General features: G+C 46.6%; 3 protein-coding genes and 1 long non-coding RNA gene across 7 annotated transcripts; 2 read left to right on the top strand and 2 right to left on the bottom strand.

Moving 5' to 3' along the window:
• Nucleotides 1–1,237: 1,237 nt before the first annotated feature.
• LOC120670992 lies at nucleotides 1,238–10,536 on the top strand. Of its 3 annotated transcripts, XR_005673464.1 has the most exons (5): nucleotides 1,238–1,687; nucleotides 1,824–2,041; nucleotides 9,201–9,474; nucleotides 9,856–10,102; nucleotides 10,196–10,536. XR_005673464.1 is itself a non-coding variant. In XM_039951183.1 (3 exons), exons 1-3 carry the CDS (start codon nucleotides 9,062–9,064, stop codon nucleotides 10,277–10,279), a joined length of 744 nt encoding a protein of 247 aa, XP_039807117.1. In that variant the 5' UTR covers nucleotides 9,045–9,061; the 3' UTR covers nucleotides 10,280–10,536. The 3 variants fall into 3 exon arrangements, 1 of the variants encoding a protein (XP_039807117.1); XR_005673463.1 differs by having other exon boundaries at nucleotides 1,239–2,041; XM_039951183.1 differs by lacking the exons at nucleotides 1,238–1,687; nucleotides 1,824–2,041 and having other exon boundaries at nucleotides 9,045–9,474.
• Nucleotides 10,537–11,771: 1,235 nt separating this feature from the next.
• On the top strand, nucleotides 11,772–14,116 carry LOC120670991. 2 transcript variants are annotated; one of them, XM_039951182.1, is made up of 2 exons: nucleotides 11,772–13,670; nucleotides 13,799–14,116. In XM_039951182.1, exon 1 carries the CDS (start codon nucleotides 12,231–12,233, stop codon nucleotides 13,668–13,670), a length of 1,440 nt encoding a protein of 479 aa, XP_039807116.1. In that variant the 5' UTR covers nucleotides 11,772–12,230; the 3' UTR covers nucleotides 13,799–14,116. The 2 variants fall into 2 exon arrangements, with proteins under 2 accessions (XP_039807116.1, XP_039807115.1); XM_039951181.1 differs by having other exon boundaries at nucleotides 13,785–14,116.
• A 1,096-nt stretch (nucleotides 14,117–15,212) lies between these two features.
• LOC120670740 (flavonol 3-O-glucosyltransferase UGT89B1-like) lies at nucleotides 15,213–16,973 on the bottom strand. Its single transcript, XM_039950887.1, has one exon. The coding sequence runs from the start codon at nucleotides 16,961–16,963 to the stop codon at nucleotides 15,356–15,358; it is 1,608 nt and encodes a 535-aa protein (XP_039806821.1). The 5' UTR covers nucleotides 16,964–16,973; the 3' UTR covers nucleotides 15,213–15,355.
• A 903-nt stretch (nucleotides 16,974–17,876) lies between these two features.
• LOC120670118 lies at nucleotides 17,877–18,740 on the bottom strand. The gene is made up of 2 exons (XR_005673060.1): nucleotides 18,459–18,740; nucleotides 17,877–18,328 (listed from the first exon to the last, which is right to left on the bottom strand). It is a non-coding gene; the product is annotated as an uncharacterized LOC120670118 (long non-coding RNA).
• Between the last annotated feature and the right edge of the window lie 4,285 nt (nucleotides 18,741–23,025).

Raw genomic sequence — 23,025 nt, 5'->3', positions numbered from 1 at the left:
GGACATCGACGTGTTCAAGGAGAAGATGAAATCGATGTTCCGCATGTCAGACCTCGATCTGCTCACCTACTACCTCGGCATTGAGGTGGAGCAGACCGGGAATGCCATCACGCTCCGCCAGAGCGCCTACGCGAGGAAGCTGCTGGAGCGGAGCGGATTGGGCGAGTGCATGGCATGCCAGACGCCCATGGAGGAGAAGGTGAAGCTGTCAAAGGACAGCACTGCCCACTTAGTGGACGCCACGAGCTACCGAGCATCGTCGGCACACTGCGTTACCTCACGCACACGCGGCCGGACATTGGGTTCGCCGTGGGGTACGTGAGCCGGTTCATGGCGGAGTCGCGGGAGGATCACCTCGCCGCGGTCAAGCATCTGCTCCGCTATGTGGCAGGGACGCGCGACTACGGGCTCGTCTACCCAAGGAGGAGTAGAGGAGAGCTGGAGCTGATTGGGTTCAGCGACAGCGACATGGCGGGCGACGTTGATGGACGATGGAGCACGACTTGTGTGCTCTTCTTTCTTGGAGCATGCCCGATCTCCTAGCAATCGATGAAACAGAAGGTCGTTGCGCTGAGCACTTGCGAGGCAGAGTACATTGCGGCGGCGACGGCATGTTGCCAGGGAGTTTGGCTGGGGCGGCTGCTGGCAGAGCTCACCGGAGAAGAAGCTCGGACACCCGTCCTAATGGTGGACAACCAGTCCGCCATCGCTTTAGCAAAGAACCCCGTCCACCACGACCGGAGCAAGCACATCGACACCAAGTATCACTTCATCCATGATTGCGTCGATGGTGGATAGATCAGGCTCGAGTATGTCGAGAGTTGAGGACCAAGATTGGAGTTGAGGAGATCAAGCAAGAGCAGTGCAATTAGGGGAAAAATTGATAGATAATTACCCATGCTCATGCTTGCTTTTTCCATGCCTAGTAGTAGTAGCAGCACTAGCTTGTACTTAGTCAAGCCTGCCATTTACTCTTGGGCGGCAAATGACTATTGTGCATAGTAGCCGCTGCAAGTTGCAGCATGATAGCAGTAGATGGCTGTACATGTAATAGTCATGGCTGCATTGTCCTGTAGAGTCATGGCTTGTAAATTCTCACTTTGACCGATATGTCTATAAAGAGGAGAGCAGCTACAGCTCAGAGTCTTAAGCAGCTCCACTTCATGTGCTCTTCTTGAGTCTTTTCTTCTTCCTCTCATCTTCTTCCTCCACCTGCAAGCAAGAGGGTATTGTGTGTGTGAGGGAGTGCCAACAGAGTAACCATCCTAGCCTTGGAGCTAGTAACCATCTGAATTACGAATCATGGAAGCCTTTGCCCACTGCGCCATTATAGAATCCATATACAATGGAGTTCGATACGCCTTCACATTCAAAGAAACAATTGCACCGACTCTTTGTAGGCTTTATAGCCACTTTTGAGCAGAGACAGAGTACTCAAAATTGATAATCTTAATTAGCTTGTTCCAATATATGCTATTCTGCTTTGTCTGTTGCGCTTGAGAGTTATCCATAATGCAACATCTGAGGGTGTCTCTTTTGCAAATTAAGCTTCGCTTAAATGACGGCATGCGTCATCAGTCCAGTGTTGCTAGCATCACAGAAAAAGAATCGCAATCCGCACGGGAAACTTGCAGAGTGAGCTTGACCTGTTATTACTCTTCTGCTGATCTTTATTCTGAACTGAAAGGTACAATACGTTTTACATCAATGTCACGGCAGCTAGCTGCAGTGCCATCGGCCATTTGCATTGGCATCACCAGGTTTATTCACACCAACACACAAGTACATGGGATGCTTTTTTTTTTCGTTTTTATATTTTTCAGTACTGGAGCTGTGCACCTCGGAGCTGGGAATGTGACGAAGGCAGTAGGCAGCCATCAGCCCATCAGGGCTGAGGGGTCTATGATCTCTCCGCTCGGTGCTGGTGGAGGCGCCGTGGGTACCGAACCGCGAGGACGAAGCCTACCACCTCTGGGCCATCCTGTCCATGATGGGTGGTAGAGAGGCTTATATCTAAACTTTCAAAAGTGGTTAGAAAATGGTGAGATATCAAATTCTAAGTCAAATATTCTAATTTATTAAGTAGATTTCAATTCCTCCAAAATGAGAGGCATTTCATCAGGTTAAGTTTCCCAGTACACACCACGTGAAAAAGAAGACCATCTGTAACACCTAAATTTAAATTTTGTTTGAATTCAAGAAAAAAATATTCAAATGATGTTTGTGAAAAAAAACAACAAAACCTCTTCCTCAATTCTCTTCCCAACCCAGCCCACCAACCTCCTCCCTCCCTCTTTTCTTTCCCGCTGGCCCAAGTCACCCCAACAAGAGCTGGCCCAGTTCACCTCCCCTCCTCTCTCTGTCTCACCGATAGGTGGGGTCCACTCGTCAGGGTCACCCCCAACCTCCAACCGGTTCCTCTCCCCAATGCCGACGCCGCCGGCCGTCTCCCTCCCCGCAGTTGCATGCCTCCCCTTCCCCCTCCACCAAACTCGCATTCAATGCTCAGTGGAACCGCCACAACCTCCTCGCCTCCCCTTCCTCTTTGCGCCAGTAATGGCCGCCTCCACCGAAGGCCATTGATGGTCGGCCGACGAGCTTCGCCGCGCCCCTTCCCCTTGCCATCTCCTCCCCTTCCTTCCTCAGCCTACAAAAAGGCGCACCCAAGCCCCGTCTCGCTCTTTTCCTTGCTCTGGTGCCCCGCCCTCCCTCTCCCCTATCCCGCGGCGCCACTGCATGTCATGCCCGGAGCGCCGCCGCAGCCGATCTCCCTCGCCCCTGCCTCTTTTACCTCTCTCTTTCACTTCCCCGTGGCCGGAGTTCCCTCTCCGCTCCTCACCATCGTGAGCTCCACTCCGGCCACCCCAGCGCCACCAGAGTCCATCGTCTTCCCCGTTCCCTCCTCTCCCTCATCGACTTTTTCCCATGTCAAATCGAGGCTGAACGCTCGATTTCGAGCAAGTCCGGCGAGGCGCCGCCACCTCTGCTCGCCGCCGGGCGCCGGCGACCCGAGCCGCCGCCTGCGCCGCTCGCTCCGCCTTGAGCCGCCCACCTGGAGCCGAGCCGAGCCACGCCAGAGCCGCAACTGAGCTGAAGCATCCCCTCATAAGAGAAGACTTAAATGTGTTACAAACATCAGTCCCAGGAGGCTGATGAAACATTTATTACATCAGATGGTTCATTACCGTACAACTCTATGCGGTAGTGAGCAGAGAAGTGCCACTATCGCGAGGATTACAATCCACACACACGCAACGATATTAAATATAAAAAGAAGGTCATCAGAGTCTTGCGCCATGCGGTAAGTCCTGCGGGTGACCCAAATCCACAGGCAAGGCTGGGTGCAGACGATACCCTACTCAACGTCCTCTGGAACGAAGTCTGGGTCTTCTTCTGTAAAAATTAAGAATGGGGTGAGTACAAACGTACTCAGCAAGTCCAACCACACCCACGGAGGGGGTATAAACAGAATATAATGCACAGGGTAAATCAAGGATAAGGCTAGGGTTTGATTTGCGGAAAGCAATATTTTATGCAGGGATCATTTGAAAGAAAGCATTTTCCAAAACCAGTTTTCTTGTACCGAGTAACACGAGGGGTTGATCCACACAGGATCCAAGTTTTAAGCTGCTACCGTACTCCTCATACGCAGTAGCACACGGCACAACTGCCGGATTTATTTCCAAAACAACTCACACCAACCCATCCCACAATAAACACCAGTTATGTGATCACACCGTAACTCGCCCAGTACCGTGGGCACGGCTATTCGAATAGATTCTTAACTCTGCAGAGGTGTGCAACTTTACCCACAAGCGGGGTACCGCAACTCGATCACCTTAGTGTCAGTCCAGATCCCAACAAAGCCATTACCCACCTTAGCTAGACCTGACTAGCCATCACGAGATGCACCAAGGGGTTATCGACCTATCACAGAGGTTCTAACCGGGGCATAAGTCACACAGAGCTAATCCCTTCTCCTTGATTACCCGTTGCTCTCAGCTCTCCTGATGGCTATCAGACTAACTAGTGGGGTTTATGCTAAGCCGTTGCCCATACAACGGTCGAGTGGTTTGCACGATTGTGGAGTTAGGTGAGATGACACACCAACTCGGTCCTTAGTTGTGACAAGATGGATATCTCCCTTCCTTGCCCTGCCACACAGGCACGAGCACACCAATCGGCAAATCACACAGAAATGCCATCCATCCCGTCTAAACTTATTTTTCGAAAATTTCACTTTTATCCCTTCCCACACACACCTTTTCTTTATACAACAAGTTGTATTATATATAAGATCCTAAGCGTTCTAGCAGCGATTAATGTCCAAACAAAACACATTCAGACATTAATCTAGGTGGTCAAGGAATGGTTATAACAAATCAAGGGGTGTCTATCCAACCGTGTTTTCAGCAAGCAAAACATATGCAATTTTGTAAAATAGGCCAATAGGTTGTGTTTATAAAAACTAGGACAAAAGCATGCATCAAAGGATGGGATTGAACTTGCCGTCTTCGAAGCCTTCGGGGAGGTCCTGGTCGATGCACTGTCCTTCGGGCTCGGGGTTGCGGAACTGGTCCTCGTTCGCTGGCTCGCAGTACTGCTCGTCAATGGGCTCTCCTTCGTTCACACCATGGTCTATGACGCATACAAACAAACACACAATCAAGAAAAAGAAATAAAAGTTTTATCGTTGAGCTCGAATCGGAAATAATGAAGATATGGAGTTCGGAGTAATATTTTTGAGCGGTTTACTAATGGCATGGACAAAACTAAGTCATGAGAAGCGTGGTAAAGTTTTAGGTAGATCCGAGGTCGTTTGGCGCATGAAATGATAGGTTGTGTAAAGGTTTAGGAGTTAAATAATGGTCCCGGGACCCGTTTGTAATTAGTGAAAGGACTTAATTAGAATTTCAGGGAAGGTTTGGGTTAATCTGGAAAAGGTAGGGGCTCAATTAGAATTAGTTCTATAAGGTGGAAGGGTTTATTTGAAATATAATAGAAAAAGAGTTTATTTTGCAAAATGGTTAAAAGGTGGAGGGGCTCTTAAATAAAAACAACAAAGGGCAGGGGGGTAAGGGCATTTTTGCCCTGTCTCCTTCCTCCCCTCGCGCTGAGAAACAGGGGAGGGAAGGTGGCTCGCCGGCGGCAGCCCGGGCCGGCGGCTCAGGGCGCGAGGGCGGCCCCGAGGTGAGGGAAAAAGGAGAGGGAGGAGGGAGGGCCCGGTCCCCGGCCGCGGCTCGGCTGGAGGCGGCCCGAGGTGGCCTAGCCACGACGGCCGGCGGCAGTGGGCAGCAGTGGCACTGGGTCGGCGGCTCAGAGGTGTGGTGACGGTCATGGAGGTGGGGGAGAGCACCGGGGGACTCCGTGGAGTCGATTACCCCGCTCACCTTGGGCAGGGGTGACGCGCAGAGGCGGGGCGACGGGAGAGGGCGGCGGTGGTCTCTGGAGCTTGGCGTGGCGGCGCTGCAGGGCTAGGAAAGAGGCGGCGAGGGCTAGGGTGGCCGTGGTGGCTTATGGAGCGGAGGACGGCGCGGGAGGGGGTCGCTTTATAGCTGAGGAGAGGCGGTGGCGAGTCCGGTTGTAGGTGGAGGCCGGCGAGCGGCGCGGAGCGCCATTAATGGCGTTCGGCCGTCTGCTTGTGTCGTGACGCGGCGTGCAGCGATGGCGTCGAGGGCGTCGTCTAGAACGTGGGGGAGATGCTGTGCGGGCACAGGGGTGATGGTGCGCGGCGAGGGCAGGATGCTGCGCGCGGCCGTCCTGACGACGAGCAGCATGGCGGGCGGTGCACACGCGAGCGGGGAAGGGCGGTGGCGGTGCGTGCGCGTGGGGATTTGGCTTGGCACGGATGCGCGCGGGCGGCCGGTGCCATGGGCGAGTGCGGATCTGTGCGCCGCGGCGCGGCGAGCGCGTGCGCACGGGCCGGCTTGGCGTGGCGCGTCGCTCGGCCAGGGAGGGGAGGCCGGGGGTGGAGCGCGCGGGCGTGCGCGGGTGGCGCCGAGCGTGGGCGTGCGCGCGAGGGGGAGCAGGGTGCAAGGCGGCGTGGGTGGAGCGCGTGGTGGCGGACTGCGCGGGGAAGGAGAGAGGAAGGAGAGAGGGGGAGGGAAAAAGAAAAACAAAAGAAAAGAAAAAAAAAGAGAAATGGAAAAAAGGAAAAGAAGAAAATGGAAAAAAAAAGAAAAAGAAAAGGAGGGGAGAGAGATTCATGCCGCGATCGCGGCGTCAACCTCGGGGCCGGTCGGCCGCGTTCAGCGGTCACACGCGTACGCTGACGAGGTCACAGGGAAAGGGGTCGGGGGCTAGAAATCGGGCACTTGGATCAGGGAAAGTTTTCGGGAAAGAGGGTTCGGGGTTTAGGAGGGTTTTGAGCTCAATGATGAAAAGTATTTTGAAAAATTATTTTTTAGCGTGTGATTTATTTTGGTGGATTTCTGGGGATGTCACATGAGCCAAGCCAGCCAAGCCACCAACCCAAGCCGCCCGATGCTCCTTGCACCGTTGGATTTTGATCCAACGAATAAGTTCCAACAGAGCCGAGTCAATAACAGTCAGCGCCCTGGTGTTTTGCAAAAGGCCCCTGGGTTTATCTGAAATCAACCCGAGCTCCATCTCAGTTCAAAAGTAATATCACAAAGGTCCTTTCTTTTCTGTTTTAGCCCCTGTACTTTTACAAATTCGTACCCGCCGTCCAGGACCTATCCTTTTGCAATCTAGTCCTTGTATCTAATGTTTATTTATGTTCTAGTCTTTGGTTTCTTCGGAACTAACCCTTGAAAATTTTGTTTCTTCGCAAATAAGCCCCTGGAACCTTGTTTTGGCCATATCTTCTTCGTTTTAACTCCGATTTCAGCGATTCTTGCAACGCGTACAACATTTATCACCTTATTCTTCTATGCTTTTACTGTTTTACGTGTTGTTCCTTATTTTGTGCATATTCTGCCTGTGTGATCGTGTAGATGACACGCCGTTCGAGGGAAATCAAGAGCAACAGTTCAAGGAAGAGACACAACAGTTTGGCAAGGAAGGCAAGTGGACTTCTCCCTCTGCATATTCCATTTTGTCCCAATAATAGCATGATAATTCACTTTACTTTATTGTTGAATTGCATAAACTTGATGGGACACCTATTAAGGATTTACCTAGTCTTTTACCCCAAAACCTTGAACACCGGGTTTAATATATCTGTTGGGTAGAAATGCTTAGTTGCTTGACATTGGGAATGGTTATATCATAATCTTTTGAGCAATGTTAATGATACTTTATTTATGTTGTTATGTTGTGGATAATTACAAGATCATATGTTTTTAATTGGAACATGGAGAACCACCAAAAAAACAGTACAACCACAAGGACCACATGACTGTGGTCTTGTCTAATTAATTAGAGATTCTAGTTTGAAGCGGTCTTACCAAAAGGGCAAGAGGGGCGGCGGTTGACAGGGTATAACCCGGTCCTCTTGGGCAGTAAGCTTTGCTAAGACACTATGCCCATTAGGGAGGTTTATGTTCTGCTAATGCTCCGGAAACCTTAGCGGACTACTTCTTACTAGGGAATCTTTATAAAGACCTCGTAGCATTGGTAACTAGAGAAAACAAAAGAAAAATAGGCTCTCCCTGGACTCCACGCAGGACTTCTTTCTAAGCCTCACATAATTAGAATTTCTCTGACATTCCATGTTTCCGAAACGGATCCTACAGAAAATGTCATATTGCTTGCTTCTTTGAAAGAAATACTTAAGAAGCTTGGTTTTTTAGTGAAGATCAAAGGAAGTCACTAGAAGATACTTTCTGGCACTTCTTTCAACTGGCTAAGATATTCCTGCTTCGGCTTCTGCCTTGTCTCGAGTGCACCCTAGAGAATTTTTTAAAGCAAGTATTGGCGTAGGAAGAGCTCGTTAGCGTACTAGTATGAAAAATTTGAGTCTGTTTTGCCCACTTTATCCATCCCCCTCTATTAAAATGATCAAAAAGGCATTGCTTCTTATTCCCGTATTTGATCTTATCCATCTCTGCCCTTGCTTGCCCAGTTTGAGTAGGGAGGGATATCTAATTTCCTTAAATTGTGCTGCCAGGCCTATGCAACCACACCTCAAAAGTGTGGTATTGTGCCTGATCAGCACAACATGGTTGGGTCCAAAGTTCTTTTGAACTTTTACGCGACTTGTGAGTAAAGTGTATAACCTCTGCAGAGTGTTAAAACTGATATATCAGTCGTGCTCACGGTCATGACGACCTGGACCTCACATGATAATTGAACTTGAAGAATGATTTAATTCGTGGGGTTTTGGTTTTATAATATTATATTTTTTATGATTTTATGTTTAAGTGGGTTAGTATAAACTTATACCTAGCAGGGTTCACCTTACCGGTGGGAACCGGCCCGGTTTGCCCGGTTACCGGTCAAACCGGTCCGGTCCGGTTCCGGTTCCAGTTTGGGCCGGTACCAAACCGGCCCAAATTCAAAATTCAAATTTGAATTCGAGAAAATGAAAAATTCCCAAAAAATTTCTAAAAATACTTCAAGGTGCGACGAATCTAATGGTGTCAAATTTTCTCAAAAATTTGTTCATTTAACATACTTTTCGGGCATTTAAAGTTAAAACAAAAAAGAAAAAGAAAAAAATGAGACACCCATTAAGGCCCATTTGGTAAACCAGTAAAACCGGTCTAACCGGCCGGTATACCGGTCCAAACCAGTTACACATGCGATTTTAAATTTGGATTTGAATACAAACCGATCAAACCGGCCGGTAAACCGATCAAACCGACCGGTAAACCGGTCTAACCGGTCGGTATACCGGTACGAACCGGTTGAACTGAGTTTTTAAATTCAAATTTGAATTTGACCGGTTTCTACCGGTAACCGGTCAAACCGGTCCGGTAAACCGGAACCGGTGGGCGCCGGTTTGGTTTGGGTAAACCGGTCAGGGAAAAAAAACTGGGAGGCGGCGCCGGGTGGGATGCGGCGGCACAGTGGTCTTCTCTTCCTCTTGGAGAGAGTTTTCTCCTATGGGCGGCGCCCCTGCCCCCCCCCCCCCTCCCCCCCCGCGTGCGCGCGCCCGATGCTCGCTGCTGTCCCGCATCTCCCGCTCACGCGCGCCAAATCCGTCCCGCATCTCCCGCATAGCGATTCCTCTCATGCTGCCTCTGAAATACTCGTGCCAGGCGTCTCTCTAACCCTCCCCATCCCAATCCATCCAGACCTCTTCGAGATGAATGGTCGGAAGAGAAACCTTGCGCCAAGTTCCAGTCGAGGCCCCGACCTTTCTGCTGCGGTCGCCGGTGGTCCCCCGGGACTTGCTGCCGCGGTCGTCGGTGCTCCTGTTGGCGTTTCTGCTGCATCTGCGGCGGCTGCTGGTGCTCCCGCCGGCCCTGCGTCCTCTCCACCCGCAAGTCTTCACGCCAATGGTTTTCCTGCATGGTGGACAAGTTCATCTCCAGTGTCCTTCAGGCATGAATCATCTACTAGCGCAGGGTAAGTTCATCTCCAGAGCCTCTTACTTGAGATGCAGAGCAATCGGTGGGGTTTGGTGGGGATGTGATTTGACTATTTGATGTGGCCAATTACATATGGTCAAATTTATTGCTTCAGAGCGATTCTGAGATGCGATCTGCATAATTGATGCAATATTGTTTATGTGTAGGATTTAGAATAGTGTTGACATAAAATTGCTTCACTAAGATTTGAGTTCTGTTCATAGACACAGCAAGTGAACCTTAAATCCTGATATTCACAGACACAGCAATTGATTTTTGTATGATTCTAATGGCCAGATCACTTTTGATTCTTTTTTTGGTAACCTTAAATCCTGATATTTATATTTTGGTAACCAGTCTAAATTCAGATTTTTTTCAGGCTGTACCCACCAGGTGGCTTTACCAATTTTATGCAGTCAAACAACACTCTAGAAGATTTCCATTTAGTTGGCAATACAACAAGCAGAACTAGTGTTGGTCCATCTGCTACAAGTTATAGAGGAACACCCCCAGGTGAAAGCAATGCACAAGATAAAGAAACAATCACTGTTGACGCGGATGAAACCATTGAAGATAGTAGGACTGAGAAGAGATTGAACTGGACAAAAGATGAAGACATTAGATTGGTAAGCAACCTTTCTTAGTTTTTAATTTCCGAGTTTGTACTGTAGGAAAAACTTCTTGATTGTAATCTTGGAGCTGTTGTTTCCGAAATGTAGGCTTCTGCTTGGGTGCATAACTCAAAGGACCCGGTTGATGGAACTGATAGGAAGTCAGATCAATATTGGGCGGATGTTACGTAAGAATACAACAAAACCACAGAGGTTTGCCGCAGGAGAAATCGGAACCAACTGAAAATCTGTTGGGATCGTGTTAAGAAACCGGTTAGTGAGTTCCATGGTTGCTGGGTAAGAACAAATAAAGCGTACAGAAGTGGTATGAGTGATGACCAATTGATGGAAATTGCTGAAAAGATGTATGCTTCTGACCATAGTGATAAGGAATTCATGTTGAAGCATATATGGAAGGTTGTGCGAGGTGAAAGAAAGTGGTCTGCATATGTCAAAAAAACTAGATGATACCCCGCGCGTTGCTGCGGGATTTCTTAAATAAAATTTTAACGTAAAATTTAAAAGTAGAAAAATTAAGATGATTGCATGGCAACATTCACAAAAAAAATCGATGGTAAACATAAATAGATGGCCCTAGTGGGCGTTGATGTGGCATTTGATATAATGGGTTCCTATATGATGCGGATAACTTGCATGTTAAGAGAAATAGAGTAAATGACTTTAGTGGGTGTCATATATATAGGCTATACAGATGATATGAATTTTATTTACATGTTATTTTTTACGAGGATCTGGTAGAAATCGATAAACTAACAGAAGTAACATCAATAGAATATTTGATCACATTATAGAAGAATAGGTGCTCAAAGAAATAGAGTATGTATATAAGTCTTTACGTTAATAGATTAAACATTAAAGGTATTGCAAAAATAGAGTATGTATATGACTTTACGTTAATAGATTAAAAGTATTGCACATAGTAGAGGTCATATGGACATTTTCTTGTTTATGGAATCTCGTAAAAATCGATAAGCTAAAAGAAGAAACACCAATAGAATATTTGATCACATTATAAAAGAATAGGTGATGAAAAAATAGCGTATGTATATGATTTTACTTTACTTAATTAAAGATTAAAAGTATTGCATATTGTAGAGATGACATGAACATTTTTTGTAATTAATAAGATAGTTAAAAGTTAGTGAGACACTTAGTGGAGAATGAGGTGGACACCTTGCATGAAGAGAGAAATAATTAGTGGGTGCTATCTATATAGGATATATAGAAGGAACAGGAAAAAGACAAGAACAAGGGTACAACTAATAGCCCAACTGTAGTGGTAAATTTGGAAGATAATCCTAATATTCGTCCTATGGGGCATAAGTGGGCTAAGGATGAGCGCTATAGGAACAAGAAGACACCTGAAGCATTTTCAGCTATTAGTGAGAAGCTAGACAAGTTCATTGAAGTTAGCACATTGGCTAGGAAAGACCGTGAGAAGATGTCACAGACACAACAAAATTTGGCAAACAGTAAGGTTGAAGTTGCTAGGTTGAATGAAAAGGCAGCAGAAAAAAACCTTAAGTGTAAAATGCTGGACACTTATAGAGAGCTACTGTTAGCACCGACAACCAATCTGAATGCTCATGATTTGGCTGAGAGGGAGAAAGCACTAGAGAGTATGAGGTTGGCTTTATTTGCTTCAGATAATTAAGGTATTTGGTAATTACTACATGTGACAATCACTTGAGCACTTTAAATTTCTTTGTGCTAAAATTAATTTCTTTGCAGCAGATTCTGAAGTTTAAACTTGATGTCCACAAGCTTGGTCGAACTATAAGTTCCATGTTTCTTTCTCCTTTCCACGTGAAAATTGTCTCCATTTTCATGATAATTGTAGTATTTATTTGCTCAAACTGAAACTGCATAGTGGGATGTCAAACTGTAGTTTTTATTTGCTGAAACTGAAAATAGATAGTGGACCTGAAATTGTAGCATTTATTTGATGAAAATGGGCGTGAATAGTGGGATGTGAAACTGAAAAGTCAGTGTGAAACTGAAACTAGATAGTGGACTTGAAACTGTAGCATTTATTTGATAAAAATGGACGTGAATAGTGGGATGTAAACTGAAAAGTTAGTGTGAAAACTGAAAACTGCATGCTCAGCTAGCAGTACTATATATGCTAAGCCTACACCTCTATATGCACAGCCAAGACCTCTATCTCTCTCCTCTTTGCCTACTCCTAATGTCTCACCAACCACCAAGTGATGTTGAACCTCATGACGAGGATGCTCACCAATCACCAACCAGCATAGACCCAGAAGATTTATACACGGATGATGAATTTGTAGCCGAGCAAGAAGTATTAGAAGACCTGCAAGATGAAATAGTTGCAGATTTGAGTACTGAAATTGAAAGGGTAGAAGGGAGGAAACGGAACAGTGGTCCAAGGAGATATTTGGCAAGGCCTCGTGAAGAAGCCAATCAGCGGCTTATGCAGGATTATTTCACAGATATTCCTGTCTATAATTCAGCAATCTTTCGTCGAAGGTTTAGAATGAGGAGGCCCTTGTTTCTGCGTATTGTTGATGCCCTCGGTGAGTGGAATCCTTTTTTCACCTTAAGATTGGATGCTCTTAATCGCCCTGGGTTGTCTCCAATTCAAAAATGCACTGCTGCTATAAGGCAGTTAGCAAACAGAAGCCCTGCAGACCAGCTTGATGAGTATATTAAGTTTGGTGAAAGTACTGCTGTAGAGTGTTTGAAGAGATTTGTTCTGGGAGTGATTCGAGTATTTGGGACAGAGTATTTGAGGCGACCAACGGTAGATGATGTTGACCGCTTGATGGCTATCGGTGAGCGTCGTGGGTTTCCTGGTATGCTAGGGAGTATAGATTGTATGCATTGGCACTGGGAAAAATGCCCTTATGCATGGAAAGGGATGTATACCCACGGTGATCATGGTGTGCCTACTATCATTCTAGAGGCAGTTGCTTCGCATGATCGTTGGATATGGCACACTTTTTTTGGTGTTGCTGGATCCAACAACGATATCAACGTGCTCAACCAATCTGATTTGTTTGTCGAGCAGCTGAGAGGAGAAGCTCCTAAGGTGCAGTATTCTATCAATGGAAGAGAATACAATATGGGTTATTACCTAGCAGACAGAATATATCCAGAGTGGCCTGTTTTCGTGAAGTCTATCCGTGAGCCACAATCGGATAAACATAAACTCTTTGCACAGCAGCAAGAAGGGGCCAGGAAGGATGTTGAATGCGCCTTTGGCATTTTGCAGTCTCGTTTTTGTATTTTGCGTCGACCAGCACGTCTCTTTGAGCAAGGGGATCTTGAGAATATCATGCTTGCTTGTATAATGCTCCACAATATGATAATTGAAGATGAGAGGGATATAGAGCAGGTTCCACTTGATTTGAATGAGGAAGCCAGCGCATATACTGTTCAAGAAGCTACAATCTCTCATGGAGAGAATCCAGAGATGGAAGACGTGCTTAACAGAAATTTCATCTTACATGATCGCCAAGCATACAAACAACTTCAATCTGATTTAATTGAACATATTTGGCTAAAGTTTGGGAATTCAAATAGGCAAAATAATTAGGTACATATCTAAAAGTAGATCAGTTTCTAGAGATTTTAGGTTCATTTTTGTTCTCTATGTTTATCTCTGTTATCATTTTTTTTGCTGAAATTCATTGTTTATTTTCACTTGCAGATGATGATATCGAGCTTGATGGATTTTGAGGGAGATTTGCAACCTGATGGCTTCTGGAGGACTTCTGAACCTACCTGAGATGATGCTGTGCAATTGAGATGATGATTGATGACGTGCAACCTGATGATGCCACCTTATTATTTTATACTATATTATGTCATGAACTTTAGTTATTTTATTGCCCAGCTATATGGACCTACTTTACTTTACTATGCATGTTATGAACTTCAGTCCTTTTGTTATGAACTATATGTATGAGAGATGATGGATGATGCTACCTATATATGGTTCTCGCAAGTGTGTTGGACAGCAGCAATATTGCAGTTTCTTTTTGTCAGTTTGCTTTGCAAACATGTTGGCTACTATCATGTGGTCACGTTGGCTGCACAAAAATTGCCACAGTTGATCTATCTCCTTTTTGTGCTGCATTTAAGTTATTCTTTGTATGACCATTAATATAGAAACCATGGGTTAGGGAGAATGGTTTCTATTGACATTAATTACTCCTTTTTTTTCCTCTCGAAAACTACTCCTAGACACTGGCCATTGGGACTGCCCTAGGTACTAGCCGGCTGCCTGCCACACCGTACCGACAACTTGCTGCTAGTCATGCACGACTCACGACTTCTTCATGGATCGATCCGTTCATTTCACACTCAATCGGCCCACCGAAACCTAGTGGAAAAGTTTTATAGAACAGAGGGACGAGAGTCCATGCCGTTTCTCCTTTCTTTCATCATGTAATCATTACTTATTTTTAAAGCAAGCAATGTTTCTAGTAGAAATTTTGATTTTGTCCAACACCACCAACAGGTGGAGCCGAAACGTATACAATGAGAACCGAACAACAACACTGAACATATTCGAATACAATAAAAGTGTGAAAATATGACAAAATTCATATTAAAAAAAGCCTATTGTAGAATGAAAATCAGCCAAGACTATATAAGCTTGCTCACTTATATTCATACATTTCTAATTGTTTTCTTTGTTTTTTAGTTTTTCTCTCCAATTTCATCCAAATTTTAATGATTTTGATGAACTTTTGTTTAAAAATTCTACATAATTTCTGTAACATTTTTTTTAAGTTTTGTTTTAAAATTATGTTTCCTATTTTGATTTATATATTTGTGTTTTATATAATTTTGTCATATAACTTTGTCTCAAAATTTTCCATTTTTGTATTTATAAATTTAGATGAGGCTTTGGTTTGGGGAATTAATGAGAAAAACATGACATGATGAAAAAGGAAAAGAGACACGGACCACATGTTCGCAATCGTATGTCCGAATTCAAGCATAGGGAATGCTTCCGTTTCCATCGGGCGACCGTAAATTTGGCAATTAGCAGCAGGCCCGTCTCAAGCTCAGCTGGTGTGAAAAAAGAAGCTCGAGCAATCATGTTGGAAACAAAAGGAGAACAGATAAAAAGAATTATGCTCTTCTTATGACTCAAAGTTGCCACCCGGATGAACAGTATGGAGGAATTCAGGGAGCACATGCTTACATAACACAGGCAAATGGCGTAGAACAAGCCGATGACACTTATATGAAACTGAACCTGGAGAAAGACTACTTTGTCCCCCTCACCTCGCTTTCTTTGCCCACGACGTCGCCGTAGGTCCGTTGCAGCTCTTCCACCAGATTCCGTAACGTCATGGCCGAAGTTCCACCGCGGCTCACCGCCGACTCCGCCGCTTGCCGCGCCCACGCAGCCCTCTCCCGCATACTCCTCGCCGCCTTGCTGCCGGCGTCCATCAGCTCCCGCACCTTCTCCTCCACGTCCGCCCGCCCGACGACGTCTGCGCCGGGCCTCACGGCCACCCTGACGCCGACGCCCAGGATGTTCGCGACGTGCCTCGCGTTCAGGTGCTGCTCGGCTATCATCGGCCACGCCAGCAGCGGCTTCCCGGCGGCGAGGCTCTCCATCACCGAGTTCCATCCGCAGTGGCTCACGAACCCACCGATCGCCTTGTGGGCCAGGACGCTCCTCTGTGGGACCCACCCGCGGACGATCCGGCCGTCGGGGCCCACCACGTCCGCCGGCGGCGACCACGTGTCGGATCGGACAGCCCAGAGGAAGGGGCAGCCGGACTGCGCCAGCCCGTGCACCAGCTCGTCGAGCTGCGCGTCCGTGACGTGGGCCTGCGTGCCGAACGAAATGTAGACCACGGACCCCGGCTGCGCCGCCCTCTCGTCGAGCCACGAGAGGCAGCCCTCGGGATCCTGCTCCTTCTCGCCCTCCGGCGGCATGTCGTCGCCGGCGGCGAGGAACAGCGGGCCGACGAGCCAGGCGCGGGATCCCGGCTCGTAGAACGACTCCAGGCCCGGCACGTAGTCCCCGTCCAGCGCGGCGAAGCTGTTGACGAGGACGCCCCAGCTGCGCACGTCCGAGTCGCCGATCTCGTGCACGAAGAAGCGCGTGAACGGGTTGTCGGGGTCGGCCCTCTTGGCCACCCCGTCGGGGACCTCCTCCGCCCGGACCACCACGTGGTCCGGCATGTCGGGCACGTGGAGCTGGGCGCCGGGCTCGAAGCTGGCCAGCGGGCTCGCGGCGAGCGCCTTGCAGATCGCCGACGCGAAGCAGGACATGCCGTTGAACACGATGCGGCGGACGCCGGCGTCGGCCGCGACGCGGCGCGTGAACCCGAGGAAGAAGTCGGAGACGAGCGCGAGCGGCGGGGACGGGAGCGAGGCCAGGAACGCGGCGAAGGGGGCCCGCAGGAGCGCCGTGGCGCGCAGGAAGGCCAGGTGCAGCGACTGGGACGGGAGGGCGTCGGTGGACTCGACGCCCGCCGGCAGCGGCGGGAGCGACGGGAACGGGAGCGCGACGAGCGGCACCGACGCCGGCAGGCGGCTCCTGGCGAAGGCCACGTTGCCCGGCGTGGTGACCAGGGTCACGCGGAGGCCCCCGTGGCGCGCCGAGAGGGCCGTGGCGAAGTGGAGCAGCGGGAGCATGTGGCCCTTCGCCATGAAGGGGAAGATGACCACGTGGTCGCGCCCTGAACCTGACACGGGGACGCCGTTCCCGTCGCCGCCGTTGGCCACAGCGGCGGAGGTGGTAGCGTTGGCCATGGAACGGGCGCCATTGTCGGCGGCGGCGTTGGCCACGGCAGGGGCGCCGCCGTTGGTGTCGGCAGCGGCGGCGTTGGCCACGGCTGGTGCGCCGGCGTTGGCCATGTCACCAGTGTCGCCGTTTGCGCACTAGATGTTTTCCAGATCCTATTTATAAGTCTGGTTCTTCATCTTCATGTAAATCGATCTTGTTTTTGTTCCTCTTTTGAGAGGGTCGTATGGATCTGTTGTGTCTGTTAGATCACATCATCTGTGTTCCTTGCCAAGTTGCGAACATACCGGCTTTGATCGAATCTCCCCCCCTGTTTCCTGCATCATCTTCTGCGTGAACAGCTAACGTGCAGGCGGTTCGTGCGCCGCCCGGGCTGCCGATGGCTTTGACTGTCTCATCGTTCGGGAGACGGGGCATCTCATTCAGGCACACAACAAGGATCTGTGCATGCAGGTAGGTAGAGCTGTTTGGCTTGCCTTGTCAAAGCTAAGCCAGGTTGGGTGTGTGACTGTGGCTAGATGACTCTGTTCAAAGGAAATGGCCTGTTACCTTGGCCCAACAGCTGTATATGGTTGCACATTTTGTTCTTTGGATTTTGAGCGGCATCAGGGGAGCATTTCATAGCGAGATTGGAAAAGGAACCAAACAGACCCTTAATTTGGTTTGGCATCATAGCAACAATGTAAAAATGAAAGAAGGGAGCAATCACAACAGACAAGGAGAGAACGACTTTTTGTTTTTGATAAGGAGAGAACGACTTAGAAGCTGACGGAAGGACATGCACGCTGCATATATACTCCCTCTATTTTTATTTACATGTCGTATTAAATTTGTCTTAAATCAAATTTAACAAACTTGGACCAAACTTATAAAAATAAATAATAACTTTACAATACCAAATTTGATTAATTGAATCCACCATGAAGTATATGTTAATAATGCATATGTTGGACTATAGTTGTTGCTATATTTTTCTATAGGCCTGGTCAAATTAAAACAAACGCAATACAACATGTAAATAAAAACGGAGGAAGTAATACTCGCTGTCGGCCGCCAATCTTTATTCTGAACATGAATGAAGTACTAGTACATTCACAGAACACAAACCGATATTTATGCCGCGTAGCCGCGGCACTGTCAGCCATCTGAACTTCAGTTTTATTCATACTACACAAGCACACGAGACAATACGGTGCTGCCCGTTTAGATTGCGGCTACATCTTAGGTAACTAGTATGTTGTTGCCAAGTGCCAACTCTATCGTTACGACAACGTGATCTTGATCGAGGGCAGCCATCATCCTTCAGGGGTTCTCTCCGTTCGGTGGCTGAGCGGGTGTACCACGGTAGTATGGGATGCCACCTCCCGGGCGCCCATAGGGACGAGGGATGTAGGGGCCACCTCGTACTGGGCACCTCTCGCCGATGCAAGCAGGTCGGTTAGGGTTTAAACCGCCGTAACCGTAACCTATCTCTGGAACTGCATCATCCAAGTATATATCCAGATGCTCCATCTGTTAGCATATCCCCGAATTCTACCATATTGCTAATAAACGCCACGAGACGAAGAAACAAGCAGTTTACAATTGTGATGATTTAACTATACCCACCGGTGCGCGCTCCGTGGCAACGTGAGCCGCCGCTCATGATCACCGCGGAGACGACGAACAGCGCGATCTGCAGGACCAGGAGGAGGCGGGCGGTCTTGGTGGAGGGCGCCATCATCGCGCGCTTTGGCTGGCAGCGAGGAGCTAGCTAGCTGCTTGTCCGCGTGAGTTGGAGTTGCGCTGGCTGGTGCTTGCTGAAACTTCGTGATCTTGGATGCCGTATTTATAGCGCAGCACAAGAAGAAAGAAAGGAGAAAGGGCATGCACTCTCGCTCGTCCCTCTGTTCTATAAAATTTTGGTCTTGAGAACAATGGCCACTAAGTTTCAGTGGGGCGCCGGTTGAGTGTTTGAGTGTCAGATGAACTGGCCCGTTTGTTTCACTAGCGCTACTGCTACAAAAGAAATTTTATATGCATGAAGTACTTAATGAAGTTTATTTGCAAAATCTTTTCACAAATGAGTTTAACTTTTCGAGACGAATCTAATGAGTCAAATTTCAACATGATTGTCTACAGTAGTACTATAGTAATCATTCTCTAATCATACGGTCAAAGATCTTATTAGATTCGTCTCGCGAAGTAGTGCGGGGTTGTGGAGTTAGTTTCGTAAACTGCTTTTATTTAATACCTCTAATTAATGGTCAAAGTTGTCTACAGTTGCTCGTGCTCCACGAAGACTCGTGAGTCGTGCATGACTAGCAGCAAGTTGGCAGCCAGTCGGCTAGTGCATTATATTGGAGGAAACTTTTTTCTCTCCCAAAAGCAAACAAGCAAGAGATGACCACTAATCTGACCCCTTCTGGTTCACGTTCATGCGCACCAGAAGTCTGATAGCTAGCGCGGCTGTTGCTCAACCGTGCGAGACCGGCAAAGGAAACTGATGAGTCAACCGGGCGGCGAAATCAGGTCTTCGTCTCGCAGAATTTTTATTTTTATAAGGGTGGAACATTTAATTATAAATTAGGAACAAATATTTTGGGTTAAAAAATTTATTTGATATTCAATAAAAGATATGATGAGAAACAAAGTTATGTGTATACTATTATGAGTCAAACAAAAGAACATATATCTAAAACAAGTCATAGGGGAACACAAATCTGTACGCCTAGAACAAATATAGAAACTTATAAAACAAACATTCATATACATCTAAACCAAATCATGTATACTTTTGTAACAAAACAATATACATGTAGAGTAAAGCGTACAAACACGAGGAAAGAAGTATGTACATTTAGCATACAATTTTCGATGGTCAATCATAATTTCAGGCTGAATATATACTACATAGGCTGAACTAACTTATATGGACTAAAATAATAAAAATTATAAGTGAAGAATCAGTCCAAATAAAGCCCACTAATTAAAAAGAATAAAAGTAACACAGGGTGGGCGGCGGACGGGAGTATTTTGGGCGCTCCTGGGTAATGCGCGTTACCCCCGGTGGAACTATCGTAGAAGGTATAGTTAGTTTGATTCCTTCTTAGTTGGACCGAAAGTAAGAAGATAAGTTAGCCCAATATATCAATTCATGGCAAATATAAAAAATAGAATATCTTTTTGAGCGTGGAATACTTCTTTTTTATTGCTGGAATAATTATTCCAGCAATAAAAAAATTATTCCAGCAATAAAAGAATTGTTCCATGTGTGATGGTCCCGCACCTTCTAATATTTGCGAGTATTTCTATGTTTGTTTGTGCAAGGAATCTTTGTTAAATGGCCACTGACCCCCTCCTTGATAGTTTCCTTTAATTTCTCACATGGTAGGATGCAGGCCCCCTATCACCTCTCACACCTCCTCTGCCGCCACGGGTGGTCTCGACCCCCGCCACGTCTCGCACCTCCCTAGATCAATGCGATGGCCACAATGGGCGTAGCTATACATCACCGAAGGTGATGGAAATGAGATCCATCGCCTGAAGGCCCATGGTCGGCCCACTAACATCTTCTTCCTCCTCCTCGGCCTCGCACCGTCGTAGTTGCGGCACTAGCTGGAGTCGAGTTGAGTAGTCAAGGTCAATGTAGTCGTTCACTCAAAGATCCGATCTTCGAACTCGTCGAAATCGACCGCTAGGAGTAGATTGATCTTGATGAAAAGATCCTTCAAACTCACCCAATGATCGCGACGATTGGCCCCATGGTGGGCGCCAACTGTCGGTGTTTTTACTACCAGCCTACCTAGGGATACCTCAAGGTAGGATATCGTTTGGTGAGGGATTGCCGAGATCTGGAACTTAAAGGTAAACACAAGGACACAAGACACAAATTTAGACAGGTTCGGACTACCAGAATAGCGTAATACCCTACGTCCTGTGTGGTGGTTTAGTATATTGCACGCTGCGCTAGGTGTTGTGCTCTATTGAGCTTTGGGTTGTTTCTCTTGAACCTATGCCGATCTTGGTACTCCGCCCTCCTTTATATACTCCAGAAGGTGGGGTACTAGCTGGTTACAAAGTATGAGTCCTAGGAGGATTACAAAGTAGAGTTCTAGTAGGATTACAGAGGAATTCTAGTAAGAGTCCGATTTCTTCCTTCCTTGCGGACACCCGTAGATCTATCTATGACACAACTCATACCAACTGGTCATATTCAAAACATGATCTCCACTTGTCTCATGCTCTTTAAGTCTAGTTCCAAGATGTATCCAATCATTATACCCCTCATTTGCCAACTGTCCCTTTCAATGCCCTTATGTAAATAATTTACAACCAAAGCAAAATACTCTTTCGAGTTTCTTAGAATAGACAAGCCAATCACTATCACAATGCTCTCCATTCGGTAAATTCAATTATAGAATAGTGCAGAAAACCTCCTAGAATATCTATTGTTAGGACCTTTCAGAATCGATAGGTCTCTTTTAGGACACTTTTGTGCCAAAATGTCAATCTATTTAGTATCAAGAGAATCCCAATATCTTGGATCAAATATATCAGGCTAAAAAGAATCACCATTACCCTCCTTCTCAATTTTAGTGGTTCCGATATTGTCACCATTATCATCCATCTCAATGTTTGCACTATCAATAAGAACTTCCTCAGCCCCAACATTATTTCTGTTTGTGGCTAGCCATCTCTAGGATTATTGTCAACATTATTGTCAACATTGTCAGCACTTGTGATTCTTTTACAGTAAATCTGGCTCCTTTATGATATTAAGTCATCTAATCTTAGTTTCTTTTTACGCTTAGCTGCCGGAATCATATTTTCTAGACACGACTTCAATTGACCTATATAAGACAAAAGATGAAAAGAATAAATATTAAAATTAAACTACTAATTGCATATAAGTCGATCAGTACAGTTGGAGAGGCAAAGAAATACCTATTTACCTTGACTCCTTGCAGTTACTGAATGGTGATTGGTGAAGACATGTTACACGTATAGTGAATGCCCCTGAATGCAAACGTGAAAGGGGAAGCACTGAAAACGTTGCTCGGTCGCAGCCCTGCCTGCCGCCGGCCGTCGCGCCTCGTCGTCGAGCAATCGAGCGCGTCGCGTGAGATCCGTGAGTCGTGAGATTGTGAGAATAGAAGATGAATCGCCGGCGGCAAGTTGAAGTCGAGAAGACGGCAACTGGTAAGAGCAGGTATAATAAGGGGGCGGGGAGCCGGCAAGAGCCAACCGCGAGGAGAGAGAAACCGGAAGCCAGCGTGCCGATGGAGAGTCGGCGAAATACACTGTAGTTGTTTCTTTCTCAATCCCATACCTACATGTCATAGCTGAACAATAAATTTTGGTGGGGTCCACTACACAGTTTGAAGAACCCACACCTCTTGCAGCCGGCGAGCGGGCGGATCTATTAACCTTAAGGCATCGCCACATCTGGTGGATCCTCTCGAAAGCTAGTAGGCTGTCATTTGTTTGGCAAGGGACTAGAAGAGGGGAAGTTTTTCATTTTTATATTTAAAAAAAATTCAAAAATATATGTCGAATAGAGAAATTTTCAAAAATGGGTGTCTGTCGCCCCCCTAATGGGCGACAGGGTGCCTGTCGCCCATCCAATGGGCGATAGGACCTAAATGTAAAAAAAAATTACATTTAGGCCTTGGCGCCCAGGGCGCATTAAACAGTGAACTTGTAAAATTAATATAAAATCGTAGAAAAATCGGAAAAATACAAAATCAGCTGATCTGGATTCTATGAAATAATATCTACAACTTTTGTTACATAAAGTTTTTCATTTGATCAATGTATCTAAATCAAGAAAAATAGTTCTTGTACCTAGAAAAATCTGAAATAATTCATTTGATCTAGTTGTGCTTATCTAAAATTTACCAAACTTTTTTTATAGCTCTTAGGAAATAAAATAGTGGTACTGTAAAAGTTATGGCTTCTAATACTCAGTATAGCAGCATGGATAAATAACCCATTTAGACTAGACATATTGCAAGATCTAATTTAAAAACTTATTCTAGAAATGTTTTCTGGGTCTACTAATTTTGTACAAGCCTATGCTCACCATATGCAACACTCTGGCCAAAGATGACATGCATCCAAAGGATGGATCTTGAGATTTAAATAAAAGTGCATTAAACTGGTATTTAAAATAGAGCAAGATACATTGATCAAA

The sequence above is a fragment of the Panicum virgatum genome, chromosome 4N, assembly GCF_016808335.1.
Source record: "Panicum virgatum strain AP13 chromosome 4N, P.virgatum_v5, whole genome shotgun sequence".
NCBI classification, from domain to species: domain Eukaryota; kingdom Viridiplantae; phylum Streptophyta; class Magnoliopsida; order Poales; family Poaceae; genus Panicum; species Panicum virgatum.
Note: the sequence above shows the minus strand (reverse complement) of the source record. Positions and strands in the feature narration are given on the sequence as shown.